Source organism: Odocoileus virginianus, chromosome 20 (assembly GCF_023699985.2).
Source record: "Odocoileus virginianus isolate 20LAN1187 ecotype Illinois chromosome 20, Ovbor_1.2, whole genome shotgun sequence".
NCBI lineage: Eukaryota > Metazoa > Chordata > Mammalia > Artiodactyla > Cervidae > Odocoileus > Odocoileus virginianus.
In genome coordinates this window covers 45,331,971-45,347,500 of record NC_069693.1, presented here as the reverse complement: position 1 = coordinate 45,347,500, position 15,530 = coordinate 45,331,971, and the positions used below count along the sequence as shown (strand labels likewise).

Below are 15,530 nucleotides of genomic sequence, written 5' to 3'. Positions count from 1 at the left end.
CGCTGCTCTTGCTGTAGCAGCCTCTTCAGGTCCACTGCCGAGTGGATCCTCCCTGGAAGACAAGTTCTTCTTTTTCTTGAGGACCCTCCTGTTTCCTGACTCTTCAGGGTCACTGTGTGGTTCCTCTTTGGGGAAAGATTTCTTCCTCTTGGGAGGAACTCCATAGCCAGCTGTCTCTTCAAGGTCACCACTAACCGGCTCCTCCTTGGAGAGCATTTCTTTTCCTTGAGTTTGAGAAGGAGACAGATGGGTCTTCCATTCCATCCTCCCAAAGGAGCCTCTTGGGCTTCTGGTTTTTCTTCTTTGGGTCTTTGTCTCCTCGCGCTCCTGTGTGGCACTAAGGATCCTAATGATTTTCAGTTGCCTGGCTGTTGCTGAGGTCAGTTCCTTGGCCAGGCAATAAAAGCTCTTTCTTTAGGTGTAAACAGCTCTAGACTTCAAGCAGTTGACCCAGGAGAAGTCAGGGGACTGGAGGAGGCAGTGAGAAGCAGGCTACTGGCAGTGTGTGGCTGGGCTGGCATTGGGAGCAGAAACAGCCTGCTCAGGGGAAGTAGAGCTGCTCCAGAAAGGACAGGAGACCCACCTTCATGCCCTTTGTCCACAGAGACGCAGGTCACACCCAGCTCTATTTTTAGAACCACACACCTTGTGCTTCTCAGAGACTTGGCTGAGTTTTCGAGAGCATCCCAGGGCAGTTTGGCAAGTGGCTTGGGAGGGAAGCCGGGGTGACCGGTTCTGTTTGACCTGGGGAATGGGGTGGCAGAGGCTGTGTGCCAAGGGCAGATGCTCCTCCAGGGTGGAGGGCCAGTGAGAGCAGAGTCCCTGCTGCTACCAAGATCCAGGGCAATGAACCTAGCAGCCTCTTCACAAATTCTTAGTAGAAAACAGCTCCCTAAGCATTCCCAACATCCTTCCAGGGCCCTCACCTTGCTGGCGGCGTTTTTCCCAGTTCGTGAAATACATCTCTGTGACTTCGGAGCCTGCTGTGTGACTCGCCCTCTTGCCCATCCATCCACCCATCCAACTATCCACTCACTGATTCATTTATTCACTCAACCAATGCTTAAGACCTAGCATGTGTCACACAGTGCTGGGAGCCAGATTTAAAACAACTCCAAAGCTGAAAACGTGGTTCTGACCTCATGGAGCCAACCATTCAGAAAACAATCAAAGAAGAAGAGGACTGTAGATTCCAAATGGGATGACATGCACAGAAGTGGCTGTGGTGTTCCACGAGGGTGGATGTGCCCTGTGAGTGGCAGTCTGGAGCCCTTCCCAGATGCAGGAGGGCCTCACGCCTGCATCGTGGAGGATGGGGGCCCCATGAAGGAGTGTGGGTCAGTGTGAGGAGGCCGTGGGTTCTGCTGCAGCCAGGGGTTGCTGCAAGGGTCATGCTTCCCCCCGGCCCTTGCACAGGAGGAGCGGCCAGCAGATAGCCAGCAGAACACAAGTGTTTCCATGTGGTTCTAAGGCTGATGGCCTGGTCCCCTCAGGTACCTTTCTGTGCCCCAAAGCCTTGTCCAAAATGCCCACGTGGTACAGAAACATCCCCAGGGGGCAGACCAGCAGGGTGCACAGCCCCACCACTCCTGTTCTCCCGTTTCTCCCGGACTTAACAGATGCTGCAGAGGTTCCGGGAAGATGAACCGCAGGCAGAGAAGCCCCTTGTGGAGCTTGATAGCCTGAGGCGCACAGACTGGGTAAGACACGTGCCCACCACCCCCCACCCCACCCCCACCAGGGCACAGATGGGGCACAGGCCAGGAGCCCCGCCCAGGGCTAAGGGCCATTTCCATCTTCTCGGGGGCCTAGGCCCGACTTTGGGTCCAGCTTATGCGGGAGCTCCGCCATGGGGTGAAGCTAAAGAAGGTGCAGGAGCAGGAGTTCAACCCCCTGCCCACAGAGTTCCAGCTCACCCCCTTCGAGATGCTCATGCAGGACATCCGCGCCAGGAACTACAAACTGCGCAAGGTCATGGTGAGCCGCTCAAGGTCATGGCGGGCTGGGTTAAAGACGGTACATGTTCAGGTCCCTCTGCCTGCCAGAGCCCCTGCTTGGTACGCTGGTCTCTGAACCAGGGATTCCAGTGGGAACGGGCAATGTGGCCTCGAGTCATACACCTCATGGTCCTTTCAGGGACACAGTGTGACATTGGCAGGGAGAAGGGAACCAGGGGCAGGAGCTGAGGCTGCGGGATTGTCCCACTTAACACTCACAGGGCCTCGTGGTGTGCCAGTGTCGCTCTGATAATCTAAACATGTGAGTTAATCTCACCCTTACGAGGCCCCTGTGAGGTAAAGCCACTGACCCGTGTTTCAACATAAAGAATCTGAGATGCAGGGAAAGCTGGTGGTCAGGTCTTGAAGGCCACAGTCACACAGCCACTGAGGAGGAGGCTGGGTGAACCCCTCATGGCTGCAACCCGAGCAGATGGTCCCTTAGCCTTGCTGCCCTCCTTCTCTCCCGCAGGTTGACGGGGACATCCCTCCCAGAGTGAAGAAAGATGCCCATGAACTCATCCTGGACTTCATCCGCTCCCGGCCTCCACTGAAGCAGGTACCAGCCCCTCGGGGCACCCGGAAGGTTGGTTCTGGGATGCTGCCTGCCAGAGCATGCTGGGCCTCCAGGGAGCTGGCCCCCCACCTGGTGCTGCCACACCCCCTGCAGGTCTCAGAGAGAAGGCTTCGCCCCTTACCCCAGAAGCAGAGAACTCTGCATGAGAAGATCCTGGAGGAGATCAAGCAGGAACGCAGGCTGCGCCCCGTGGAGGGCAGGCGCTGGGATGGCCGGGGCGAGCGGGGTGAGCACAGGACACCTCTCTCCTGCACCTCTTCCCCCCCCCCCCCCCCCATCCATCCTGCCTCACCTCCTGCCTCCCCCAGGGTTCGGCTCTCTGCCCTGCATCCTCAATGCCTGCTCTGGGGATGTCAAGTCCACTTCCTGCATCAACCTGTCCATCACGGATGTTGGGAGCAGCGCCCAGCGCCCGAGGCCCCGAGTTCTGCTCAAGGCGCCTACTTTGGCTGAAATGGAAGAGATGAACACCTCTGAGGTCAGAGCCCACAGGTTCCTGAAGAGAGACTGATGAGGAGGAGGAGGTGGGGTAGGGGAGGAGGGCGAGGGGTAGGGAGGAAAGGGAGAGGAGGTGGGGGAGGAAGGGGGGAGGGTGAGGAAGGGAGGAAAGGAGGTTCTGGAGAACTGAACACAGCCAGGGTGCAGCATCCAGCTGTGGGCCCTCTGCTCGGGGTCCTGTCTGCACCCTGCTGTGAATTTGTGTTCTGCTGTGGGGCTGGGTCTGCCCGGGGGACACCCTCTCCCATTTGGTCATTCACAAGGGTGACTGAGACAGTGGCCTTGAGCCACTGTTGCCTCAGCACATAAAAGGATGAAATGGAGAGCCACGTCCTCCTGGGCTGGGCAGCCCCACTTGGAGGTGCAAAGCCTACAGGTCCCAACGTGACTCCCCGCCCTGGCCGCACTGCCCTCTGACCCTGGAGACCGGGGTAGGGGCTGTCTCCACGTGACACCACATGACCCCAGGCCTGTCACCTCCAGGACTTTCCGGGGACCTCCGGCCAGGGGCTAGCTTCTGAGGCATGCGTCTCCCCTGGCCTGGGTAGTGCATAGTGGTCCGCTTGTACACCCCACGCTGTGGTCCAGGGACAGGCAGGAGGCACTAGGGCACAGCAGTCACTGTGATGCTGGATTGGACTGTCCACAGGAGGGTGGACGGGGTATTGCTGGGCTGCTGTGTCCACAGGAGGAAGAGTCACCGTGCGGAGAGGGGACACTGAAGCGAGACCGCTCTTTCTCAGAGCACGACCTGGCGCAGCTCCGGAGTGAGGTGACCTCTGGCCTGCAGCCGGCCCCCCAGCCTCCTGGAGGCCTGGAGTTGCCCCGGCCGCGAGCAGGCAGCATGCAGTCCTGGAGGCCCAGCCCCCTGGAGCCAGGTATGTGCCACCTCCCTCCCTGGATGTCTTCCTGCAGGTCGCGCTGCTCCAGAGGGAGCTTGCGCTGCAGAAGAGACATTTATCACGTCAGGCAGCCACACCCCACCTTTTAAAACTCTGCTAAAGTGGTAATCCATATCCAGTGTAAAACTTGAGAAAAATCCCCACAATTCTTTTACCTAGAGATAATTAACTTTGCCATATTGGTCTGTAGAAAGACAGCTGGACCAATGGATGGACTGACAGACCGTTCTAATCTTTCTCTTTCCCGTCAGCGGAAGCGGGCCCAGAGAGCATGCACACCACTCTGGACCAGACTAGTCTCCTGGGGTTTGTCACGGCCCCGTCCTTTTCTGTCGGTCAGCCGGCCACTCTAGGTTAGCTGGTCCCACAGTGCTGAGGCCTGGGGTTGCCACCCTGCGCACTGCCTCTTTGTGCCTAGCACAGCCCCGAGACGCCAGAGCCGCTCGGGTTGTCCTGACAGCCCCTGTCTCTTCCACCAGGTCCCCTCCCCGTCAGTGTCCAGTCCCAGCCTGACCCCAGCTCCCTACCACGCAGTGAGGTGGGCTCAGTCGAGGACAGGCAGGGGGCCTCTGCAGCCCCCGACAGCAGTCACCTGTGGCTGGTGAGTGACAGAAGCGCCGTGGTGCAGGGTGGCTGGGGTGGGGGGCAGCGAGAGGGGACGGGGAATGCCCCTGTCGGGCTCAGGAGTGGGGGCCCTCCCAGTGGATGTCTGGGGAGGTTGGTCTTTGCTGCCGCCTCCTGGGCCTTCTGGGCACTGCAGCCCAGGCCAGAGAAGGACCTTGCTAAGGGCATAGCCTAGTGCCATCTCTCAGGGTCAGGGCACATGAGAAGGCAGCGTGGTGACACCAGACAGCACTTTCTCAGGTCCCAACTCTGGCTCCGGGCCCTTCCCTATCTGTGCTGCAGTTTCTTCACCTGTGAATTTTGTCTGACTCATAATCGTGAAGAGCTAACAATTGCTGACATCTTGAGGCTCCCACTTGGACCTGAGCCGAATGGAGTGCCTGTAGGGCCACAGGGCACCTTGCTGGCATGGGGAGGGAGGTCCGGAGGGTGGCTGTCATTATTGCTTCATTGAGTGCTGGGGTCCAGCCCCAGCAGGATCCAGGGGGTACCCTCAGGATGAACGGTGTCGGCGAGAGATAGAAGACACGTGAGACCAGCCTTGATAGGGCCAAGTCTGTGAGGGAGAGAGAGAGAGAGAGAGAGAGAGAGAATGACCAGACGGAGGTGCAGAGAGTCTGGCAGAGTCTGGCAATGCTTTATTTTTTACCATAGCTTTTATACCCTAAGTTAGTACATTTCCAAGGGGAAGATAGTTTAACATTACGTCAGCTTGTCCTTCACAAAACCAGGGTGTTTTCTGCATACTTCTTTGTTTATGAGGGTCTTGTACATAATCTTCTGGCCTGGGGGCCTATTAACATTTTATGCAAGTCAGGTGAATGTAAACCTATTTTCTGTTTCTATGGTGACCTTAACTGAAAGGTAGCAGTCTCATAGGGCAACAGTACAGAGTAGAAGTATAACCTTGTTAATACAGAAATTAATCCTTCTGCAGAAGTTGTCAGTTGCATTTATCTAAGAAGTTTACCCCACACTGACTCTGCGACTTTGGTGAGGCAGCTTCTGCCTAGCACTCCTGGCTGGCAATTAACAACCATCTCATTGTTACCACACTAGGGCTAAGTTCTTATTTCTCTAGATCTTTAACTATATTAACAATGGTTTCTATAACACAACCTTAGCACATTAAAAGCAAAAACACAACAAGAAAAACACAGCAAGCAAAACACAGCAAGCAAACGTCAACCCAATAACCACCATTAGAATAATTTTTCTTATGTTTTCTAATAGGACTCCTCCACTCCTCAAAAAGGCTCTATGTCTATTAAGGCTTTTATATAATCAGGTTCTTTATGCTATTTTATGATTAGGATAATATAAGCAATCATGCATATTAGTACCAAGGGCATAAATGCATTTGGCTAACAAACTACCAGCAAAGGAGCTTAAATTAAAACATTCCTTTCACCCTGGATAATCTCATAAAATACCACCACCTAGGAAACTTACTGATTAAAGTTCTAAATTGATTCTTATTTGGGTAGAGATCAGGGAAGGCCTTCTGCCTGTGTCACAGAAATTAGGGAGTAGTCTATTGAAGCAAGCATCAGAAAAACAGATATCATCTTTAAGGTGAGCACCGGGGGCAGCTTTTCGGAATCCCTAAAAACCTGATCCGCCTTGCCTGTCAGGTTTTCTCCCTCATGACCTTGTCATGGGTAGGATCTTGTGTGCTGGCTCCCGGCAATTGAGGTTTTACTGAGACCCAAGTGAGAACAGATGTTCAAAGGCTTTGAAAAGTCAAGGTTATGTTACTGTAATAGTCCCCAACTGAAGGGCATGCTCTACCCTCTGAGTCCTGTATTAGATGTCTGGCCACATAGAAAATCACCCCTCACGCAGCAGCTACAACAGCACACAGTTACCATCTCATCATCTCTCTGGGTCCAGAGCCTGGAAGTGGCCTCCGCCGGGGCCTGCAGTGGCAGGGCTGTGTCTCACTTGGAGGCTTGACCTGGGCTGGAGGACCTGTTCTAGGCAACTCCTCCCCCATCTGTGCCCGGGGCCCCAGCTCGTCCCAGGTGAAGCACCCTCATGAGGTGGCTCCCCTGAGTGAGCCATCTGAGTGTCTTTATGACCCGTTCTCGAGCCTGATACTGTCAGTTCCACCTTATCCATTCTGGACAAGTCAGTCCCTAAGTCCTTCTTAGGGAACTACATCTTATTTATTTATTTGGCTGTGTGGGGTCTTGGTTGCTGCCCTCGGGATCCTCCTTGCATCACGCAGAATCTTTCCTTGCTGCACATGGCCTCTCTAGTCATGGGGCAGGCTCCAGAGCACAGTAGTGGGCCCAGTAGTCGTGATGTGAGGGCTTAGTTGCCCTGTGGCTTGTCCCTTTTTTTTAAAGATGGATTCTTTATTAAAGATGTTATTATTTTTTATTATTTTATTTATTTTTGGCTATACTGGGTCTTTGTTGCTGCATGCCAGCTATTTCTAGTTGCAGCAAGCCGAGGTTACTCTCTATTGTGGTGTAAGGGCTTCTCACTGCAGTGGCTTCCCATGCTACAGAGCGCAGGCTGTAGGTGCATGGGCTTCCGTAGTTGCAGAGTGCAGGCTCATTAGTTGCAGCACACGAGTATAATGGCTGTGTGGCATGTGAGACCTTCCTGGACCCAGCATCGAACCCTCGTTCCCTGCATTGGCAGGTGGATTCTTATCCTCTGGGCCACCAGGGAAATCCCAGGACCACCTCTTGAAGGGAGGGATGTCAAGCAATCAGGGGACATGTGTTTAATAGCAGGCTCGTAAGTCTCTCTCCAGCTCAGATCTCGAGAGCTTTCCAAGAGGCTTGGCTATCAAACCCCTGAACTGCCATGACCTTGCCTCAACCCAGGCTGCTGAGCACCCAACTTGAGATCGTTGGCAATGTGTACAGTGAGTGTAACATCTGTAAGGTTAGAAGGGGATTGTTCACATGTAAATAGCGCCACCAGCCTACAGGAAACACTAACCAGGAGCCAGGAGACCTGGATGCTTCAGGTGAGAGAAGAGAACGCAAGGTTCCAGACTCACCCAGTGCCAGACAGTAGCAGCTGACCAACAAGTGTAATAGGAGAAAATCTGACCACAAACACCATCCAACTCCCACCAGCCTCTGGTGCCTCCCATGCCACCTTGTCTCGGTAGCTAACATTTTGATTCTGGTGCCAGACACTGTATCTTCTTAGTGGAGCTGAAATACCCTACTTCATAGAAGAGGAAGTGACCCTTTGAGAAGTCAAATTCTGTGATAGGAACACAGGACTGTTCTCCTGGGGGCAGAACAGGGTATACTCACCATGACAGCCCAAAGGGCCAGGCGGTTATGACGAGGTGGACAGGTGCATCCAACTGACCAACAGACCCAGAGTGGCAGTGGATGGTTAGCACTGGGAGGGAGGAGGGGGTATGGTGGTGGTGGCGTTCCAGGAGGCTGGGGGCAGGAGCAGGTATGGTGGTGAGGGGTTCCAGGAGGAGGAAGGTGGGGGGCAGGAGGGCACTGTGGTGGGGGTTCCAGGAGGGAGGCAGTGGGCCTGGGGACTCTGGGTGACTTTGATTGTCCTGGGGTGTTTTCAGGTGAGCAACAATGTCGGAGGCAGATGGCTCAGGTCTGGGTAGCATCGTGAACAAAGGTGGGATGTGCTTATGGGGTTGTGTGAGCAATGAGGTCATCGAGGGGCTGGCTGCCGGTTGAGTTGTTGGGGCCAGGTCAGAGAGCTGCCTGTAGGAGTGTCCCAGGAGCAGTGCAGCTTCTGTACTTCCCCACGGGCGTTCTGGGGAGCTTGCCTGGACTGAGGCCAGGAAGATGCCAAGTCCTCAGGGAAGTGGGGTACTTGTGGAGACGCCCTGAGAGCCTGAGACCAATGCTTCAGGTCTCCTGCCTCAGGAGTTCAGCCACCCTGTGGAAAGCCTGGCTCTGACGGTGGAAGAGGTGATGGATGTGCGCCGTGTGCTGGTGAAGGCAGAGATGGAGAAATTCCTGCAGAACAAGGAGCTCTTCAGCAGCCTGAAGAAGGGGAAGGTGAGGAGCTGGGTGGGGGGTAGGTGCGGGCAGGACTGGGCCTGGCGAGTTTGGGATAACACTGGGCTCCAACCAGGCTTTCCTCACAGATTTGCTGCTGCTGCCGAACCAAGTTCCCACTATTCTCATGGCCGCCCACCTGTCTCTTTTGCAAGAGGTGAGCCTTCTGTACGCACCTTGGCTGTGAATTCACGTGGGAAGGAGGTAGGAAGCCTCTCAGTTTCTGTCCAGTAGAGCTTCCTGTGATTCGGGGCATGTTCCATGAGGCACTGTGACCAGTGCAACCAAGGAACAAAATTTTTACTTTAACAAGTGAGGGGCCCCCACTTTCAGCCAAGATTGGGTAACAGGAAGCAGAACAGGCGTTTTCCACAGTAAATGGCCAAAAAAAAAAAAAAAAAAGCAAAGACATGAAACATTGGTTCTCAAGAAGCAATCACGTATGAAGCAAGTACCAGGAAGCAGACAGGGTAAGTTCTGTCCTACGACTGCCTCAGCTCTGGACTCAAGCCTGTTCAGCTCCTGCGGTGGAGGAGGTACAGCTGAGAACAGGGGCACTCGGGCAGCTAGAGTTCACAGCACAGATACCCAGAGGGGAGAGGGTTCTCCAGGAAGCAGGTCTCAGAGACCTGCACAAGTTCCCCCTTGCATATTCAGTCTGATCAGCACTTACATGAAGGAAATTATTGAGGGTGTGGAAACCTGGCCCACTGCCTATTTTAGAAATAAAGTTTATTAGAACACAGTCACACCCACTTGTTTATTATTCATTTAGCCACATCTAAAATGTTGACTATCTGAGCTTTTAGAGGAAAAGTTTACTGACCCTGTCCTACAGATTTAAAGGAGCAGTACCAGGGATAGTGTCTATTCCCATCAACCAAGGTGGCAAGTTGTGACTCATGGGCTGCTGAGTGAATCACAGAAAGGTCTTGCCTCACTACCAGGAATAAGTGCCCCTAGACTTGAGTGCTGCTCCAGAACTAACAAATCACAAAGTCAGACCAGAAAAGACCAAACTATTCCCAAGTATCTTAATTGCTTCTTAGAATAAAACTCAAGTCTATGTGTCTATGTATATACACTCAGTTGTGTCTGACTCTTTGTGACCCCATGGACTATACATGGAATTCTCCAGGCCAGAATACTGGAGTGGGTAGCCTTTCCCTTCTCCAGGGGATCTTCCCAATCCAGGGTTCGAACCCAGGTCTCCTGCATTGCAGGTGGATTCTTTATCAGCTGAGCCACAAGGGAAGCCCAAGAATACTGGAGTGGGTAGCCTATCCCTTCTCCAGCAGATCTTCCCGACCCAGGAATTGAACTGGGGTCTCCTGCATTGCAGGTAGCTTCTCTACCAGCTGAGCTATCAGAGAAGCCCATAAAACTCAAGAATAGGAGGAAAAAAATACCCAGCATCCAGCCAGATAAAACGCCTGTCATCCAACTGCAGATTATCAGGCATGTCAAAAAGCAGGAAAGCATGACCCATGGTGAGAAAAACCAATCGAATCATGGTGAACTGACCCAGATTATAGGATTAGCAGATAAGGACATTAACATTTGAACTGCATTTTATACCTTGAAAAAGTTAAAGACATGGAAGATACAAAGAAGTGACAAATCAAATGTCTAGACATGAAATGTATGAGATGAAAAAAATTACACTGGATGATATATAGCAGATTAGACATTCAGAGTAATGTACATAAGATTAGTTAACTTGAAGACACAGCAGTAGAAGCTATCCAAAATAAAACACAAAGAAAAAAATAATTAAAAATGAAAATGGCATTGGCAAGCTGTGGGGTAACATTAAGAAGCCTAATACAGCTGTAAAGAACGTCCCTAAAGATGTGGGGGCAGAAAAAGTATTTGAAGAAATAATGGCTAAAAAGGTCTTCCAAATTTGATGAAAAGTATAATAAACCCACAAGAAACTCAGTGAACCTGAAGCACAAGAAACATGAATAAAATCACACCAAAACACACAATCAAATTGATCAGTGATAAAACCAATGATAAAGAAAAATTTCTAAAGACAGAATTTTTCTCTGTCAAAAAGACAGAAATTCCTAACATCAGTCAGCAAATAAAAGACATGTTACGTACAGAGAAAGATAAAGATTGCAGATTTCTCATCGAAATATTACAAGCAGGATGTCAGTGGAACAACATCTTGAAAGTACTGAAAGAAGAAAAAAGTGGTCAATCTAGAATTCTGTACAAGAATATTTGTGTCAAAAACAAAGGCAAAAGTAAAGACACTTTGAGAAATACAAAAGCCACCAGCAGACCCATACTGGAACAAATGGTAAACGAGCCCTGCTGCATAAAATTAAAATGATGCCAGATGGAGATCTGAATGCACACAAAGGAATAAGAGCACCAGGAACAGTAGCTACTAAGATGTAACTCTCCTAACATAAAAGATTCTCTTCTTATGCCTTTTTAAAAGGTAAACCAGTGCTTCCCTGATGACTTACTGGTAAGGGATCTGCCTGCCAATGCAGTAGACATGGGTTTGATCCCTGATCTGGGAGGATCCCACCTCCCACACAGCAACTAAGCCCATGTGCCACAAATATTGAGCCTGCACTCTAGAGCCTGGGAGCTGCAACTACTGAGGCCCATGCACCCTAGAGCCTGGGCTCCGCAAGAACAGAAGCCACCTCAATGAAAAGCCTGTGCACCCAAAGTAGAGTGAGCCCCCACTCTCTGCACTAGAGAAAAGCCTATGCAGCAATGAAGACCCAGCACAGCCAAAAGTAAATAAATGAGAAAAAAAACAAATGGTAAGCCAATATCTAGCACCCAGCAAGGTAAAATTCAGTCTGCCATCCAAACAAAGTTTATTAGTAATAAAATAGGTATTTTGGAGCTTCTAACAGATGTATAAGTTAAAATATCTTAACAATATCATTAAGACTGAAGGTGAGGATCAGAAATATAAGTTTTTTATACTGTACATTAGATGGTAAAATATTACTTGAAGGAAAACTGTGATAAGTTAAAGATGATTTAAAGATGATCCTGTGAGTCCAAACACAACCATTGGATTAGCCCGTAAGTCAAAAAGAATATACTGGGTTGACCAAAAAGTTTATTTGGGTCTTTCCAATCAAACTTTTTGGCCAACCCAATAAAATGGAATAATAAAAAAATACTCAATACAGAAAGCAGAAAAAGGAAAAAAGAACAAACATGACAAAAAGAAAACAAATACCAAGATGACAGACTTAAAACCCAACTGTATCAACAACTATATTAAACATAAATGGCTTAAACAATCCAATTAAAAGACAGAGTTTCCCATATTGATTAAAGAAAGCAAGACAATCTGCTGTCTATAAGTCATGTATTTTATTTTTTATTTTTTGGCTGTGCCATGCAGCTTGTGGGATCTTAGTTCCCCTACCAGGGATCAAAGGCACACCCTCTGCATTGGAAGTGTGAAGTCTTAACTTCTGGGCCACCAGGGAATTCCCATGACCTGTAGCTTAAATAAGACACAAATTGGTTGGAAGGAAAAGGATGGAGAAAGATACCCCATGCCGATAGTAGTCTAAGGAAAGCCTGAGTTGATATGTTAATACCATACAAAGTAGACTATGGAGCAAAGAATATAACCAGAGTTAAAGAAGTTCATTTCATGGTGATAAAGGGAGGAAATAATTCTGAACACTTTCTGTACCTATCAAGAGATTCAAGATACATGGAACAAAACATTGACAGAATGGCAAGGAAAAATAGCTAAATCCAGGGTTATAATTAGAGAAATGAAAAACTAAGGGTATAGGAGATTTGAATGACACCATCACCAACTTGATCTACGTGATGTTTACAGAAACTAGTCCTTACAGTGGGATGTACATTCTTGTCAAGTGCACATGAAACATTCACCAACATGACTGTATTCTGGGTCATAAAACAGGTCTCAGAAATGTGGAAGGATTCATATCGTACCGAGTATGTTCCCTGACCACAGTAAAATCAAATCAAATGAATACAGAGGTTTGTTGATGACAGATTAAGTATGGGACATCCCTCTAAGAGTATGTGATCCCTTGTCTTAAAAAATGAATTTGGAAAAAAAAATGAATTTGGACAGTTTGCACTGATGTGGAGAAGAGCCCTGGTGTATCTTTATAGGATAGTACACAGGATACCCCATTCAATGTATTTTACACTTATTTTAAATGTTTTATTCATTTATGTTTAGATATGGAGCAAGGAAAGTGTGCTAGTAGGGAGCATCTCCAGAATGGGCTATACAGGAGGGGACTCATGACTAAATTAAAATTCTCTCTAGCGTTTGAATTTTTACAACAAAAAGGCATGTACTTTTGAAATCACGTATGGATGGGAAATAAACGTTACTCACTGCTTACAGCTGGGCATGTCACCTGACGGCCCTCTGGCTGTGGCAGTGCTTGTGTGTGGGGAAAGTCAGGCACCTTCCACTGCAGATCCATGCTCCCCAGAAAGAGCCTGGAAGGAAGGAGTATTTTGGGTGTGGAGCTAAGTAAAAAGAAAAGCAAGATTTGGGAGTAAAATGAGAGTAAAACACTGATGTGGCCAGGGGGCAAGCAGAAGGAAGCAACAGTCTGGCCTGGCCTGCATGCTAGACCCCTCGAGCTGACCCTACTAACCCTCTTCTTTCCTCTCCAGAGCCGTCTGCAACTCCTGTAGCATAAAGGTGAGGACCACCTGGGGTCAGAGCGAGGCCCCGTGTCCTGAGCGTCCTGCAGCCTGGCTGGGTTGTCCGGGAATGAGGTGGGGGGTTGACAGAGGCTCTGCTATCTTGAGTCTGATGACCCCCCTCACTAGTCAGTTCTTTCATCTTCTCCTTCCAAGAAGAACCCACTCCTACACTGCCCAAGACTGCAGTGTAAAGACCCTGTGGATGGTTCTTTTTTTAATTATTGTTTTAGCAGGCCAGAGCTAAGAAACCCTTCTCTAAACTCTCCTTCCAACAGCACAATCCTCGAGTGTTTTCGGAAGGGCTCGTTTTATATACAGCAGCTGGTGGTGTCTGTGTACACCTGGGGTGCAATTTGGGTGGCACTCCTTTACCTCTCTTTTATCCCAGAGATAGTCATCTGTTTGAGGAGTTTTTACCACCACAATTTTCAAATCCTTGCCTTTTATGACCCCTCTTCAATGTTAAGTGATGGTTATATACAGGCCACTGGGCTACACCCAGCATGTTAAAAAGGCACACTTTGTTCTACAAAGCAAGGGAACATGCCTTCAGACACCAGGTGTGAAGGGGCGTCCAGTGAGCAGGTGGGAGCAAGTGACCTCAGGCAGGGTCCTCTGCTGGCCGGGCAGGTGGCCTTTTGGGGGGAGCGGGATGCCTGGAGTGTCTCTCTCTATTGCAGATGAAGATGCCTTCTAAGAAGTTTGCTCACATCCCCGTCTACACACTGGGCTTTGAGAGTCCTCAGAGGGTGTCAACTGCCAAAACCACGCCAACACAGAGAAGAGACGCGTTCCAGTGCGTGCCGCCCTTGGTGACGTTCCTGGTGGGCTGAGAGCTGCGTGGGGGTTTCTCCGCTGGGGAAGGCGGGGGGGCACTGAGTAGTCAGAGCCCAGAGTCCCAGTTCTTCCCGAGGAAGGGCTTTTGTGGGGTGGACTTTGCTCTGCCTGGCGTGGGTGTGGGGGACACAGAGGCTCGGGCAGGGCCCCCTGACGGCACTGTCCTGCCTCAGATCCCTGCAAGGGCTGCAGTGGCGGAGCGTGGAGGAAGAGTTCCCGCATATGTACACCCATGGCTGTGTCATGAAGGATGTGTGCAGTGACTGCACTGGCTTCGTGGCGGATGTGGTACACTCCAGCCGCAGGAGTGTGGATGCCCTCAACACCACGCCACGTCGTGCCCGCCAGACCCAGTCCCTGTATGTCCCGAACACCTGGACACTCGACCTCAAGTGATGACCCGTAGCCCCCGGGCTGCCTGGCAAACGCTTCTCAAGGTGCCCCCAGACGGCCATGCCTCCAGGGAGGAGCCGGGCTAGGCCTGGACCAGGCTGATGAGTCTCCATCCTGGGACAAGAACCCCCATCCTCCTGATGTGCATGTACATATATACATACGTTTATATAATATATACACACAGCCTATATATTTATATTCACGTCCCCTGACCCCCAGAGCTCACTCCAGGACCCTCCCTGGGGAGACTGTTCTTCTCAGGATTCCTTGGGCGGGGTGGGGGGGGTGGGAGCAGGTCTTCTCACTGAGACAAGGGGGGCGGTGGGTGTAAGCAGAGCGCACTCAGAGGTGCTGGGGTGGTGCTGGTCCGGGGGCCCTGGTGATGCTGGAGGTCCTGGTACAGGAAGGCACTCCACAGACTGTACCCATGGCCACTCCTGGCCTAATAAAGGTGGTCTCACAGTCTCCGGTGTGGGGTATGAACTGAGTTCTCCAATTGCAGTGGTGGGCCTGTGCTCTGAGGGCAGAGGCTGGGCTCTGAGGGGTGGGGGCCGTCATGACACGAGGGTGCTCAGGCTCACTCCATGGCCTGGCCATCTTGGTCTTACAGCCAGCAGGGCTGCGTGTGTGACAGCCGCTCAGCCTGCTTTCTGTCACCTGCCAGCCTGGGGGACCCTTCGGCCTGATCCCCCAAACCTCTACTGCTGTTCTCTAGGCAGAGGGTTCGCTCAGGGCCTACAGTCCTGGGGGGAATGTGCAAGTGGGCACCCAGGTGCTCTGCAGTGGGCTTCTGTGGTCACCCCATCTTACAGATGAGGAAGCTGAGGCTCAAAGAGGTGAAGGAACTGACCAAGATGGCACAGCCAGGCCTGCTGGATGCCAGGCTCTAAGGCCTGAGGAGGCCCCAAGGGACAGAACGTGCAGCAGACGGGCCTTCGGGTAAAATGCTTTCTTTCCTCAGCTGGGATCCAGGGACACTGAGCGAGACAGA

At 51.0% G+C, this 15,530-nt stretch overlaps 1 protein-coding gene across 5 annotated transcripts in view; it reads left to right on the top strand.

Annotated features, from left to right (window-relative positions):
- Positions 1–15,004, top strand: part of SPIRE2 (spire type actin nucleation factor 2) — a 28,303-nt gene extending 13,299 nt beyond the window's left edge. Inside the window, exons 4-15 of one of the 5 annotated variants that reach the window (XM_070451377.1) lie at positions 1,620–1,700; positions 1,813–1,977; positions 2,470–2,556; positions 2,668–2,800; positions 2,883–3,052; positions 3,722–3,950; positions 4,454–4,575; positions 8,471–8,605; positions 8,695–8,762; positions 13,274–13,301; positions 13,987–14,102; positions 14,317–15,004. In XM_070451377.1, the coding sequence (XP_070307478.1) occupies positions 1,620–1,700; positions 1,813–1,977; positions 2,470–2,556; positions 2,668–2,800; positions 2,883–3,052; positions 3,722–3,950; positions 4,454–4,575; positions 8,471–8,605; positions 8,695–8,762; positions 13,274–13,301; positions 13,987–14,102; positions 14,317–14,539 (1,557 nt within the window). In that variant the 3' untranslated portion in view covers positions 14,540–15,004. Of the gene's footprint in view, positions 1–1,619; positions 1,701–1,812; positions 1,978–2,469; positions 2,557–2,667; positions 2,801–2,882; positions 3,053–3,721; positions 3,951–4,453; positions 4,576–8,470; positions 8,606–8,694; positions 8,763–13,273; positions 13,302–13,986; positions 14,119–14,316 lie in introns of those variants that run through there. The other 4 variants (XM_020885240.2, XM_070451378.1, XM_070451379.1 and 1 more) reach the window with 4 other exon arrangements.
- Positions 15,005–15,530: the final 526 nt, after the last annotated feature.